The sequence below is a fragment of the Macrobrachium nipponense genome, chromosome 24, assembly GCF_015104395.2.
Source record: "Macrobrachium nipponense isolate FS-2020 chromosome 24, ASM1510439v2, whole genome shotgun sequence".
In the NCBI taxonomy this organism is placed as follows: Eukaryota; Metazoa; Arthropoda; class Malacostraca; order Decapoda; family Palaemonidae; genus Macrobrachium; species Macrobrachium nipponense.
Genome location: NC_061091.1, coordinates 62,457,247 through 62,471,724, shown reverse-complemented (window position 1 = coordinate 62,471,724; position 14,478 = coordinate 62,457,247). Strand labels below are relative to the sequence as shown.

At 38.0% G+C, this 14,478-nt stretch overlaps 1 protein-coding gene across 1 annotated transcript in view; it reads left to right on the top strand.

The window, feature by feature from the left end:
• Nucleotides 1-14,478, top strand: part of LOC135205676 (uncharacterized) — a 141,733-nt gene that overhangs the window by 74,819 nt on the left and 52,436 nt on the right. Inside the window, exons 8-9 of the mRNA XM_064236582.1 lie at nt 9,034-9,330; nt 9,472-9,579. Coding sequence (XP_064092652.1) covers nt 9,034-9,330; nt 9,472-9,579 — 405 coding nt within the window. The remainder of the gene's footprint in view (nt 1-9,033; nt 9,331-9,471; nt 9,580-14,478) is intronic.

Here is a 14,478-nt window from a genome sequence, read left to right as displayed (position 1 = left end):
GGCTAGGCAACCTTATATGTAAAGATGGCACTGATTACCCTAGTGTAAGTTAGGCTACTATAATATTCTTACGGTAAATTAACACGGGCCAACTTACGTCCTAACCGATTTGTGACTGGTTGGTCATAACCAGTTGTGGTTATGATATATCGTAAACATATATCAGTCCTGTTCTCCTTAACCCTTTAACGCCAATTGGACGTATTAAACATCGATATAAATTGTTTGTTGGGTGCCGATTGGACGTAGGTTACGTCGATATAAAAGTTTTTTTAAAAATTTGTGGAAAAATAGTTATAGGCTTACTAGGCGAAAACTCTTGAATCGCGCCTTAAGGGATGCTGGGAGCTCACGGATCAAGGTGTTATTTTGTTTACAATTGTTACCCAGGCGCGCAAGCGTGAATTTCTTTCTTCTTGCAATAAAAAGCATCAGCGACACATCTGGGAAATTATTTCGTCACGACATAATTTTTGCACCTATCATGGTTGTAGCTTTTATTAGTTTTGAAATATTTTCATATAAATAACGATAAGTGCCAAAATTTCAACTTCGGTCAACTGTGACTCTACCGAAATGGTCGAAAAACGCAATTGTAAGCTAAAACTCTTATATTCTAGTAATATTCAATCATTTACCTTCATTTAGCAACAAATTGGAAGTCTCTTGCACAATATTTTGATTTATGGTGAATTTATGAAAAAAAAAAAACATTTTCCTTATGTCCGCGCGGGAACTCTTCCGAAAAAAATCAGAATTTTTTTTGTCTGATTGTCGTAATGTTTGCACCATTTTAAATTAGCTGTTACATAGTTGTATATGTGGAAATGTGTGCAATTTCATGTAGAATACAACAAAAAACAACCCATGGTTGTAGCTTTTATCAGTTTTGAAATATTTTCATATAACGATAAGTGCCAAAATTTCAACCTTCTGTCAACTTTGACTCGACCGAAATGGTAAAAAAACGCAATTTTAAGCTAAAACTATTACATTCTAGTAATATTCAATCATTTACCTTTATTTTGCAACAAATTGGAAGTCTCTAACACAATATTTCGATTTATGGTGAATTTATGAAAAAAACTTTTTCCTTACGTCTGTGTGGTAACTCTTCCGAAAAAATCAGCAATTTTTTCGTCCAATTGTCGTAATGTTTGCACCATTTTAAATTAGCCGTTACATAAAGTTTTATGTATGAAAATGTGTGCAATTTCATGTCAAATACAACAAAAAACACCCATGGTTGTAGCTTTTATCAGTTTTGAAATATTTTCATATAAATAATGATAAATAGAAAAAATTCGTCCTTCAGTCAACTTTAACTCGACCAAAATGGTCGAGAACTGCAATTGTAAGCTACGACACTTAACTGTCCAGTAATATTCAATCAATTACCTTCAGTTTGCAACAAACGGGAAGTCTAGCACAATATTTCAATTTATGGTACATCCGCGCGTTACGAATTCTTACATAATTTTGTGATAATATTTTCTCTGTGTTGCCTTGATTGTTTTTCAATGTTTTGATAATATTTTCTCTGTGTTGCCTTGGTCGTTTTACAATGTTTTACATACCAAAATGATTGCAATTTAGTGTACAATACAATGGAAAAAAATTAACTCATTAGCTTTAACCGTTTTGCTCACAGCGCGATTTGTATTCAATTGTATGATTTTTTTTTTTTTTTTTTTTTTTTTTTTTTTTTTTTTTTTTTTTTTTTTTTTTTTTTTTTTTTTTTTTTTTGTGCTGTCATATATCCCAATATTTTATATGATAATGATATTTTTTTCATTTATGATGGTTGCATACTAAACTTTAGGCAATGACAAAAAAAGGAGCCAAAAATGAACTCTTAATCTTGAAAACTAAGCGTGCTGTGATTTTTGGGAAAAAAAAAAAAAAAAAAAAAATTCCGCTTTGGTGCTCACTCGCGAACGCCGCCGGCATATGGGAGATGATTTTCAAAATACCGCTTTGGCGGTTAAGGGTTAATGTCGATTGAGTGATGAAGGAAAAAGGGTTAGCCTAACTAAAAAATGGAATAGATAAAGAGGAGGAAAAGAGGTTAGCCCATTGTATTTTGGTCTCGTAAATTGAACTCGCATGCTATGTGAGATATGTGATAAAATAATTTTTTAAGGGTGAAAATTTTTGGGGTCGCATGATATGCGAGATTGTGTGTTACACGAGTATATACAGTATATGGAACAATGTTATTTTTTTTTATTTATATGAAGTGCTTTCAAGTTGAATTATGACTTGAATACGCCTTGTTGTGAACTCAGTTATTTATTTCATTAGTAGATGGTGTTGGGAGGATATTTTGTTCATATGCGGAACAAACCTTTGGTCTTAACAACACGATATTTTCCAAGTGCCAGCTGGTAACCGGTTTAAAACAATCAAAGATTGTAAAGCAAGGAATCGGCGAGATCTGGCAACACCTTCCCGTACGAGGTGAAAGTTGGTCAGAGACCGCGCATTGGACCTTGTGACGCTCTAGTCTGTCCTTGGGGAGTAGACGCTTATGCTTTACTGGCCTTCCAAGCCGGTTTGTTGTGCCCGTGTTCTCCCTTTCAGTTTTTGGTGTGTGTATTTGTTATTATGGCTTCCTCTTGAGTCTTGACGGCCTTGTCAGTGCATGTGCTGGCTATTCAGGGTTTTCCATGCTCATCAAGGTTTTTGGTGTTATCTACGGATCTGCATACGACCTGCAGTAGGTGCAGAGCAAATTTTCATACAGTGACTAACCCCTGCCCAGCATGTCCTGCCTGGCCTAAGTCGCAGTGGAGGGTGTTTTATAGGAAAAGGGAACATCACAGAGTTTTGACTTCCTTCTTGGGGAGGTTTTTTTTTTTTTTTTTTTTTTTTTTTTTTTTTTTTTTTTTCTCTCTCTCTCTCTCTCTCTCTCTCTCTCTCTCTCTCTCTCTCTCTCTCCCCTCGTCTGGATGATTCAGCTGCTCCCTCTCCCCCTATTACTCCTCCTGATGCTAGTTCTGGTGTTCCTGTGTCTCCTTCCTTTTCTTCCATTGATTTGTCAATGGAAGTGCCATAGGTGTTATGTTTAATGTAGCCCCCCCTCCCTCGGGTTCCAATTATTTTCCTGGAACGGAAGAGGCTGCTTCATCTGGTTCCTTTGTTTCAAATTCAGTGTCTTCCAAAATGGTGGCGGTCTGGCCGTCGCTTGGGCTACGTGGTTCACCCTCCTTGGATGGTCTGTTGTTGCACTTCTTGGTGGCTTGCCCTCCCCTGGACTACTCTCACCCTCCTTGGATGGTCTGTTGTCACATTTCTTGGTGGCTCGTGCCACCCTGGACTCTTCTCACATGCAGCCATCTTGTGGATCCTTGCCTATAGTCCCTGGGTCACACATCGCTCCATCAGTAAGGCCATCGACTAGCTCTGGTCATAGAGATGTCGTGATGTCACTCCCAGCTCCCTCTCAACCTGTGACGTCAGTTGATGCAGCCACTCATCATCACATCTCTATGACGTCATCGTCCTCTCTCGCTGAACCATCCGTGGCGTTGTTTCAAGCTGTCTTCAAGAGGCTGGACTCTGTTTTGGAAGAGAAATTTTCTGCCTTCACTTCGAAGAAGACTGTTTGTAAATGAAAGGTCTCTTCTCCACCACCTGCTTTGAAGAGATCTTGTAGGGAAGGAGATTTATCTCCTCCATCGCCGCCTCGTCATCATATCAGACGGAGGATCAAGGACTTTGCGGTTACGTCTTTTGCGAGCGGAGGGAGTGCATCACCTGCCTCTCACATCTGTGTCTTCCCCATGCACGTCTCTGTGCAAGTGAGAGGAGTGCCTCTCCAACTGCCCCACAGGGTCGTGCTTCCCCATCGCAGGTTCGTGTTTGTTGGATTGGCAGTGGAGGATGCGTATAGGAGGCATCCTCGTCTTCATTACATGGTAGAGTGTCTCCAGTGCGTGTTAGTAATGCATTGACATCTTCTCTCCATGGATGTATTCGTGACAGTATGAGTGTCGAGTCTGCATCTTCTGTACACGGATGCGTTTCAGGCTCGCACATACGTGCTGATGTTTTTGGAGGTACTCCTGCATCTGCTCTGGTTCCAGTTCGTTGACGTAAGAAAGATAAGGTGCTAATTAAAAGGTCGAATGTTGTAGACGAGTGGTCCAAGCTGTGTGTGAGGATTTGTAACTCGACAAGACTGTGGTTGATGATCGGGAACGTGAGGCTTCCTTGGCCCACGGTTGGATTCCTTCTTCTCCTGGAAGAAGTAGTGATCTTAGGAGTCAGTCGCCTTCGAGAAGCTCTCTATGGCCACATTCTGTCTCTCAGGATCGTGCTCAGTCAACGACTCACTGACCTGTACTCGTCTTGTCATACGGCCACGTACGCTGTTCCTCCCGTGAACACGTACATGTTTCGCCTGATGTACATGCACATGATCGTTTCATCAACGGTGTACAGGGTTCTTCACACGGATCTGTACCTGGTTTGAGCCGCAACTGTGTACAAGTGTTGATGCTTGTTGACACTCCAGAACCTTCGATAGCTGGGTCTTAGTGTTAGAGACTTCTCTCCTGCCAAGCTGCTGCCTTCACGTTGTCAGTCACCGTTGCCTAAGCAGGAGGAGGGGGACACTCAAGAGTTTTTGTCTTCCTTTGCAGAGGTTGTCGATCTCATTCGTGGGTTCAACAATCTTGAGTGTAGGATGCAATCCCAGCCTTGCCGGGGGGCCAGTCAGGATCCTAAGACTTCTTTTGAACTTCCCCTGTCGGGCCTTGCTCAGTCTGTTTTGCAACGTGGAACGCTTTGGTGACGGACCGAGATGGCTATTTATGTTCGAAGTGGTCATCCAAGTTTCTTCCTCCTCCTCTCACACAGCATAGGAAGTACTATTTGACTAATGTAGTTCATTTGATGCCTCGTCACCTTAACCCGGACATGATCTAACTCAAACCTGGTTTAACCTTAGACCAAACTAGGTCGGAAGGTCCTTCCTTGTCATCGCAAGTGGCCGTAGCTATGGAGACTACTGTGGATACTCAAAACCTATGTTCAGCGTATAGTAGTAGATAATTTGGTCTTCCTCGGATGAGAAAGGCCTTTCAGTGTCTGCTATCATAGTGCCATTGAGTTTGGTGTTACGTCTGAGAGGCGTAGACATCCCTCCATCCCAGGAAATCTCCTTGTTAATGGGTTTCGGGCAGACCTGTTCTCTAAGGGAACTCAAGAATCCAGCGTAGGATGTTTTGCTCGCTCTGAGAAGTTTCACTAGAGCACCTTTCGTAAGACGTCAGAGGTATAACTTCCTCTCTGGTATTTAAGAAAAATTTTGCTCTTCATAGGATTTTGAACGCTGGCACTTAGGCCAATACATGTTCACATCATTTTACATGAGAGATGTTGCCCACAGGTTTTTGGACACGTTTTCCTTGGGCCCTGTGGTGGCTGCCCAACAAATTGTGTATCTCACCCGTTGCCTTTCACCTGGCTATTTTTATCTTACCTAGGATGATTGTGTGGAAGAGAGAATGAGTGAATTGGCTGGTCTCTTTTTCTTTTTGTTTCTTTTTCTTCCTACGGGCGGGTTGAGGAATAGACACGTCATATGCTGGGCTGGGCTGATAAAGGTGAGTATTGTAGTCCTACTGATAGTGAGTTTGCTTTATGTATTTTTGAAATAATCAAACCCTTTATTCAGTAGTAAATACTCCGCTCTCTAGCAATGGGGATTGAAGAGTAATAGCAAACCCCAGTGAGTATGGTTAGCTATTTGAACAGTCAGAATTTTCTTTAGTTCCCGGGATGCAATGAATCTGCTTATGTCATTGTATTGCAACCCAGACAGCTGAGTTGTTAGATATCAGTTTATCTATCTTCTCATAGGCATTGGTCCACCTTTGGAACTCGTTCTTCCAAAGAGGTGGTCAGGTGGGTTATCTCCCAGCTGGTTTTGGATACTTGTACTACCTCCCTCCAAGTATAAGTCTATCCTATTGTTAAGACCGAAGTTTTTTTCCGCATATGAATGAATGACATTTTTAAATCAATTTGTATTTTTTATGGCCAACAAATCGGAGGTCTTCGCGTGTACGGCCCACCTCTAGCCACCCCTCTCTATCTTTTATTATCTACTGGGTTGGGGAAAGACTAAAGCATCATGAAGTCCAATGCTCGGTTTCTGACCAGCTTTCACCTCGTATGCGCAGGCGTTGCCAGATCTCAGAGATTCGTTGCTTTACAATCTTTGATTGTTTTAACAGGTTTTTTTAAGCAATGAAAAATATAAATTTATCCAATAATTTGTCATTTTGTCATAATATGGTATTTACGTATTTATCTTTTTTTGGTGTGAAAACAACAGTAAAATGTGTTTTCATGGCCCTTTATATATATATATATATATATATATATATATATATATATATATATATATATATATATTGTTTGTGTGTGTGCTGTGGTTATATATATATATATATATATATATATATATATATATATATATTATATATATATATTTTTTATATATATATATATATATATTATATAGATATTATATATATTTTATAGATATATATATAGTGTGTGGGATATTATATATATATATATATATATATGTATATATATATATATATATATGATATATATATATAGATATATATATATATATATATATATATATATAGTTTATATATATGTATATATATATATATAGATATATATATATATATATATATATATATATGATATATCTATATATATATATATATAATATATATATTATATTGAATATATATATATATATATATATATATAGATATAGATATAGAATATATATCTATCTATAGATAGAATAGATATAGATATATATATATATATATAGATACTATATATATATATATATATATATCTATATATATATATATCTATACATATCTATATATATATATCTATATCTATCTATCTATCTATCTATCTATCTATATAGATATATATATAGATATATTGTTACATATGGGCCTGGCCTTGAAAGAGGTTCCAATACGTAAACAGGAATAGTTGAGGGAAAAAGAGTAAATTACTTGAACTTACCGTAAAAAGGATTTAAAGTGAACATTTACTCTAGAGGAAAAGGTCGCCAGAAACTCAGCTAATTACTTTACATCTATTTATTTACAAGAGGCTGCTTAACAGCCAGGGTTAAGTAAATGCAACTGGTCCCCACATGGACTAATAATATCTCTCAAGAGGATGATAGCTGGCTCAAAATGAAATTCACGTAAAAGCTGGTTTCGAAATCTTGCGGTAGTGCAACACTTGCGAGCGAGGAGACTCGGACACGTGACTCAGGGATGGAATAAAGATCCCAGATTAGACAAGATAAAGAAAAAAGGACTTCTTGCACAAGTTACGATTATTCAGTTCTCTAACACTGGGGAAAAGGAACTCTAATTTTACTGAGGTATGCAATGACTTCATTTTTCTGGGACGATCACACAAGGGAAGCATGAGGCAGTGAAGAGGAACAAAGGGATGAATTAGAAGTTTGATTTATGAAAATTAGGAGGTAAGGAACTGGCAATATGCTGTTTCACAAGACATACCTGGATGCCATGATCAGTGGACCTTTGTAGAAATGCGGCGTCCAGCTTTGTCTCAGATCTGGGGCTCGGGAGCGCCAGTAACGCCGTTAGGCCTAAGTGTGGGAGGCTGGTTGGCTGGACATCCGTCCAAGATCACGACTGGAGCCGACTGAGGACGATGGCAGATGTTTTTCCTGGGTGTTGGGGTCAGCTTAACCCCCCCACAAGCAGGGCAATCCTGGAAACAGAACATACAGCCAGCAGAGGGTTCACAGGAAAAAGAGCTTAAGATATAGGCCTAATAAGAACCAGTCTGCCTACATCCTTCCCTTTGGGATACGTCCCTAAAGCTGACAAGTCTATTTTCCCCCTTCTAACAGGAACTCCCTATCTCTGGCTGGCGTGTTTTGGTTTCCCGCCTAAAAATCAGCTGATATTTGGAGGAATATGGCTGACTTTTTTCAAATCAAAATATTTAACTAAATTCTGGGTAGATGAGGTCAATAAACGTAGCTATATATATAGATATAGATATATAGATATATAGATATATATATATATATACAGGTATATATGAACATTTGTTTTCTCAGCTTCAGCTACAACTGCAGCTTAAATTTAACAGTACTATATTTCCTTCCCAATATTTTCTCCATAGCAAATGAAGGTATAAACCTAAAAGTGAAGTCCTGTTCTACTCAACTTCATTTGTAACATAACTACGATAATTTTTTCTCTCGTACAATGGCTGAAATGCAAGCAAAACTTTATCAGATTCAGTACAGTTGTAGCAAAACAACTGTTATTGTTCAGTTGTTTATGGCTGTAGCATTTATGCAACGATTATAATATTACCAACGATACTTTTATCATTCTCGGTTGCTTTTTTAACTTATTTAACTATTGATAAATAAAGGGATGGAGGAAATGTTAGCAGAATTTGTATAACTACCATGCAGACCATAGTAAGTGATTAGGGAAATTTTGATTAAAGAGTTATTACATATTAGAACTAAATATTTGACTGTAACACTGTCTATGGCATCGTTAACAAGTCTAGGGCACCGTAAGGTGGATTGTGGCGCCCATAGACTATTGCATTTCGCTTAGCGCCCTAGGAACAGAACCCCTGTCATTAACCAGGGGCTCCTGTATTAGATGCCAAATGCCAAGTTCCTTGCATATACAGTTTTTTGACCAGTTTCCAGCTGATGCCAAAAGATTTATCCTAATGTTAAGACCTCAGGTTTGTTAGCTATGGAAAATACAAATTAATTAAAAATTCATCGTGTTTCCTCTTGAACTTTTTTCATCAAGGAAGTGATAAAGGGGTTCCTGTGCAAGATCACCAGACCAGATTTTATTATTTTCTTTTGCTAATCCAAAATGATTGTTTATTTTGATAAATAAAGGATGTGCAAAATCTCAAGTATTACTAGCATCATAATAATTTTTTGAATTCCAGAAGATGCAAACAAACTTGAGAGTGAAGATTTGGAACTGTTGCTGAGTATTCACGATGTCTTGAACAAAATTAAAAAGGAGAGCAAAATGAACAAGGTGCAGCAGGTTCCTTTATACCCTCAATCATCACGCAGCACAGTGAAACCTGTAGTAGCTGATAGTGTAGCACCACTTCAAGTGCCTGTAACACCTGTACTCACCATAGTCGTGAGCAACTTCACAGACATTGTGTCAGTAAAGGATATTAATGAGATGTTTGTGGAATTGGGAGCTTGTGGCAAGGGTGTCCTCATACAAAGTAAGCCATGAATTGGAGTCTTAAGTTCTTCATGCTGATATGTATTATGAAATGTAGTTCGTTTGATAGATTTTTGGTCTATGAGTTGATATTATAATTTTCTGTTTTTCAACCCAGTAACTTGAGATTTTTTATTTCCAGATGCTCTCCACTTCACTTTTAAAGGCGATTCAGCAGTAGTAAACTTACTGTCAGGTTATCGGTTTCCTGATAAGAAGATGGAAGTAATTGTTAAGGCCTCTACTAATGGTGAGCAATGCACACTTTCAAAGGGTTTATTTAAGAGAATAACGGAGCAGCTTTTTATGATTTAGATTCCATCTTTCAAGGTTCAGTGTTAAGCTTATTAGTATGTTGTTATCAGTGTTAATCATAGTATGATACAGCGTGTCTGACAGGATAAGTGCTTTTATGGTCGTACTTGGTCTACGATCATGCAAGTAACTTAACCATCCACGGAGAAAATGGAGAGGTGTCCTGTAGGATTAGCAATAGTTCACACCATAGATTGTATCATATTAAGTGCAGGATGTTAGAATGCATGAGAACTTCCATTGAGTATTTTTCTCTCATCACAGTAAGAAGCAAATTTGTTCCTATGAAGTATATTAACTTGCAGTCTACACAGGAGTATTCTTCAGTGGAAAGTTTCTTCAGATGTTGATCTTGTCTTGGGTAAGGGGATAGTTCAACCAACTGGAGACACTTAAGTAAGGCGGGGAAGGGCCATAGTGTTCCCCCTTCTCCTCATTTAAGTACATCATTACCCACTTCCACAATTGCAGCAGGCATTTTAGTTCTTGCACTTAAGCATCCATATCTTTCTAATTGTGCATGTAAGGCATTGATTAATGCTTTGGTTTTATCAACCAATGAATTTTCCTTCTTGGGAGAAGCTTAACATTACCAGGCATTCATGCAGTCCTCCCTGGCCCAGGATTGTTGGCTGGCAGAATGTTGACATGATCTCTGCTTGGGACCACACCATTTGGTATTCTCAATAATTTCAGGCCTTCAAGCACTCCCAGAAATTAAATGCCCTTCAAGAAAAAAAGGGGGAGGCAGGGTTTGTTGCATCACAGGATAGAATGCAATTTGGAGGATTCTGACAAGGAAACTTTTGAGCATCCATGCCCCACACAGGACAGCTTGCATCACAGAGGTGGTGGGGGATTGGATGTACAATAATACCGTCCTAGCCATACTAAAGAACGACTTGCTCCAATACTGGTTTATGGTCACAGCATGGGTCTTCTTTTATGTTTTATCAGCAGACTTCAGGGAATTTTCCAAGATTCAGTGATCCTTCTCTCAGGTTGATCACCCTTTCTTAATCAAACAAACAAACAAACAAACCCTTTCTTAATGCCGGGGGACTATGCCAAAAGTGCGCTAACCACCCATTCACAAAGTTCTGTCTCTTTTGAGTTTGTTAGTTCTGTAGGGAGGGTCTTACTCTTTTAAAATTGGTCAGAATAGGAGCCCATTCATACCTGTATTCTGTCTGAATGTGCCAAGTATTAAGAAGACTTATCAAGTTTAAATTTACCTCCAGACAAGACTTGCCCTAAGTCTTACATGTATAGCTTAAACAACAATAATGAAGATGCATTTAAAGATCTCTGGTCTTTGTCTTTATGCAACCTCCAGAACTCACATTCTGTATAAATAAACAACACCCGGAGGGTCATATTCTCCCAAATCTGATTGAATATATGTAAATTACAGTTCTGTAATCATATGAATATCTATCTGATTACTCCCTTTCTTTTAATTTTGTCTGGTTATGAAAAAGTTAATGTACCTTAGAACTACAGTCCATATGGTACGTTTCAGTATTCTGTTTTGCCTACTTGTATTGTTGCGTACTGTACTATATTTTGCAGCTTACAAGGCCTTCTTAAAAACTGAAATGCCATAACGATACTTAACAAGTGGGGGAAGAAACAATGAGATACATTCTTTGCCAGATGCACTTCCTGACAATGCAGCCAAACTTTTACATCAGGGTGATCCCTCTCACTGCATTAGACCTGCATTGAGTCTTCATTAGTACTAACCAGTGAGAAAACTGACTTGTCATAAAAAAAAAAGATCAAAATTAAAAAAAAAAAAAATTCCATGGGCCCATGTATGGCTATCAAAAAGGGCTGTTTGAAATGGGCTATGACTTAAATTTCTTCTAGGTGGTGATATTCTTCCATATGCTGGTCACAACAAACAAATTTAAGCCTCACTCAATTCATCTATGTTGACGATGAGATAGGTTTGTGTGCAGGGCAGCCAAACAGTTTGTAATGATGCTTGCAGGAGTAGAGGGCGAATGATTTGTTTCATACCTGTATAAAGATGTTATCCTTTCTTTCCCATTCTACAACTGAAGGTTTACTATCTTCAGCTGTCCATAAACATGATGCTGGACTTCACTGTTAAAAAAAGTCATTGTTTTTCTTGATGACAGTGAACCTCATGTCTCCCAACTATATAGGTTTCACAGCTAGCACACTGATGATAGATTTCTTATTGGTGATCCTATCCTTGGGTGGTCCAACATTGTTATATCACTATAGTATTTCCAAACCTTCCTGTTGTTTTGGGCAGGGCAAGGGTGGGAAGTGGCACTGCCAAATCAAAGTTTCTCAATCATTTGAAAAAACTACAGACCTTACTTAAACAATGCTAAAAATAATCTCTGCCCAATTTTCTTTTTATCATATTAAAAATTTTTGTAACGTACACTGGGTAATGATGTAAACATTGCTTTTGTACTTAAACGTGGCACAGATTTTGAGCTATGCCGTCGGTTCTCTTACTGGATTCTTGTTCAAGCTAAGCTGCCCTTGGAGCATATAGTGGTTGTATTTGGATTTATGATTGTGAGAACAAAAAAACTTTATTATTGATTAAAATACAGGATTGTGTGGTGTATTTTAAAGTACAAGTACAAAGCAAGTAGTGTGAAGTGTGAGTACTTTTATCTTCAAAAAAGAAAAAATATATATACATTGCTATAATATAAATGATTGCAAATGAAATTATGCCAATGGCTTGTTAAAGTTAAGTTGATATTTTGCGCACTTTCTATTGATCTTGTCATATCTTCAAGTCCAAATACCATAAGGTGATTTGCATGGATGTACTGGAGAGTAGGATCAAACCAAGATTACTATTGCTCGTAAGGCATGTACTATTGCTCGTAAGGCATGTATTAAAAAGGAATAAACACACTTCCAACGAAGTACAATTGGCCAGGTGTTAGGAAACGCCTAAAATGACTGGAAGGTTTGGAAGTAGTATACAGTGGTACCTCGAAATACGAAAGGCTTAATTTACGAAAAACTCGAGATACGAAAGCTAACACGAAAAATTTTACTGCTCTACATACGAAAATTTTTCAGGATACGAAAGGTTGTTGCTGTAAAGTCCGAGATTCGCCCGGACCACCGATAACAATTTTGAAACTCGCGCGCCGCCAACTGAGTTGACTCGCCACCATCCTCCTGCTCTCCCATTGGTTCCTGTTGCTAGTCACTGCCATGAGATCCTTCTCTCCTATTGGTCAGCATCCTTCCCATCATGCATCTACTACGTAGCAGCGTGCCTCGGCCACTCGTCCCAGCATCGTCATCGTACGCACGCGGTATTCGTTCGTTCTAACGATTTCGTTTATTAACGTAAATTCGTTAGTGATTTCGTTGCAGTATACGTACTTTATCATGTTGTGTGAGAACTTTACTCCAGTTATATGTAAATTACGTCCAGTACAGGCAGTCCCCGGGTTACGACGGGGGTTCCGTTCTTGAGATGCGTCGTAACCCGAAAATCGTCATAAGCCGGAACGACGTTTGGAAATACGTCTTAAACTAATAAAAAGTTATAAAAACCTTACTTGTAATCCTTTGGTTACACTACATGTTTCCTGTAGTGTTATGTACAACCTGGAGTTTTTTTCATAAAAAAATGCTGGTTCTTGAAGGTAAAAACTATTGTAATCCTCTGGTGACACTACATTCTTGAAGTTTTATGTACAACCTGGAGTGATTTTGCCAAATCTTGAGGGCTACAAGAACAGTTGATTATTTACGTATCATATAGACTAATTAAAGTAAACGTATCTTTAAATAGGCTTATATATTAGTATCAATAATACATTTCCTGGCATGAGTCAGAGGAAACGTTACGTCAATCCCCGAGACCATTGATGCCAAGACGCCTCTCTCTCTCTCTCTCTCTCTCTCTCTCTCTCTCTCTCTCTCTCGTCTCTCTCTCCGATTAGATGTGAATCTGCTCTGTCTCTCTCATCGGTCTCGTGTTCTCACTCTCTCTCTGTGGCGTTCGTATCGTCGATTTGGCAAACTGGCAAACGAGTATGGTCGAAATCCTTTCAACAATATCCACAATCATCAAGCAGAAGGAAGCTATAAAAACCTTCCAAAGGCATCACCATTATTTCTAAACTACGAACTGATTAAAAAAAATAAATGAAAATTAGTTTAGCAATGTTATTTTATTAGTGTTTATTACGTAATTATTAGTTTAAATATGTAAATAAAAAGAGAACAAATCGTTCCCTGCCACCCTTCCCTACCTCCTCCCCCTGCTGGCCTCACGTCATCTTTTGTTGTGGTAAGTAAAATTTCTTTCTTTCTTTTTTGTTGATTTTATTAACATTTATTATCATTTATCACATTGCTATGTTATTTTATCATTATGTGTGTTATTACTCGTTTATTTGTGTATAAATTTTGTATAATTTATGTAATTTAGCTGTGTTTAGGTGTGGTTTCATAGCGCTAGAACGGATTAATACATATTACATTATTTTAAATGGGAAAAAATGCTTCGAGATACAACTGTTTTGATATACGACGATGGTAACGGAACAAATTAAATTCGTATGTCAAGGTTCCAGTGTACTGGATAATATGTCTCTTTGGATACTGCGATTTTGCCAAATCTTGAGGGCTACAAGAACAGTTGATTACTATTTACGTATCATATAGACTAATTAAAGTAAACGTATCTTTAAATAGGCTTATATTATTAGTATCAACAAAACATTTACTGGCATGAGTCAGAGCCCGTATAATGAAACGAACACTTCTCTGTCCTTAACTCAGAGCGTCTCTCTCTCTCTCTCTCTCTCTC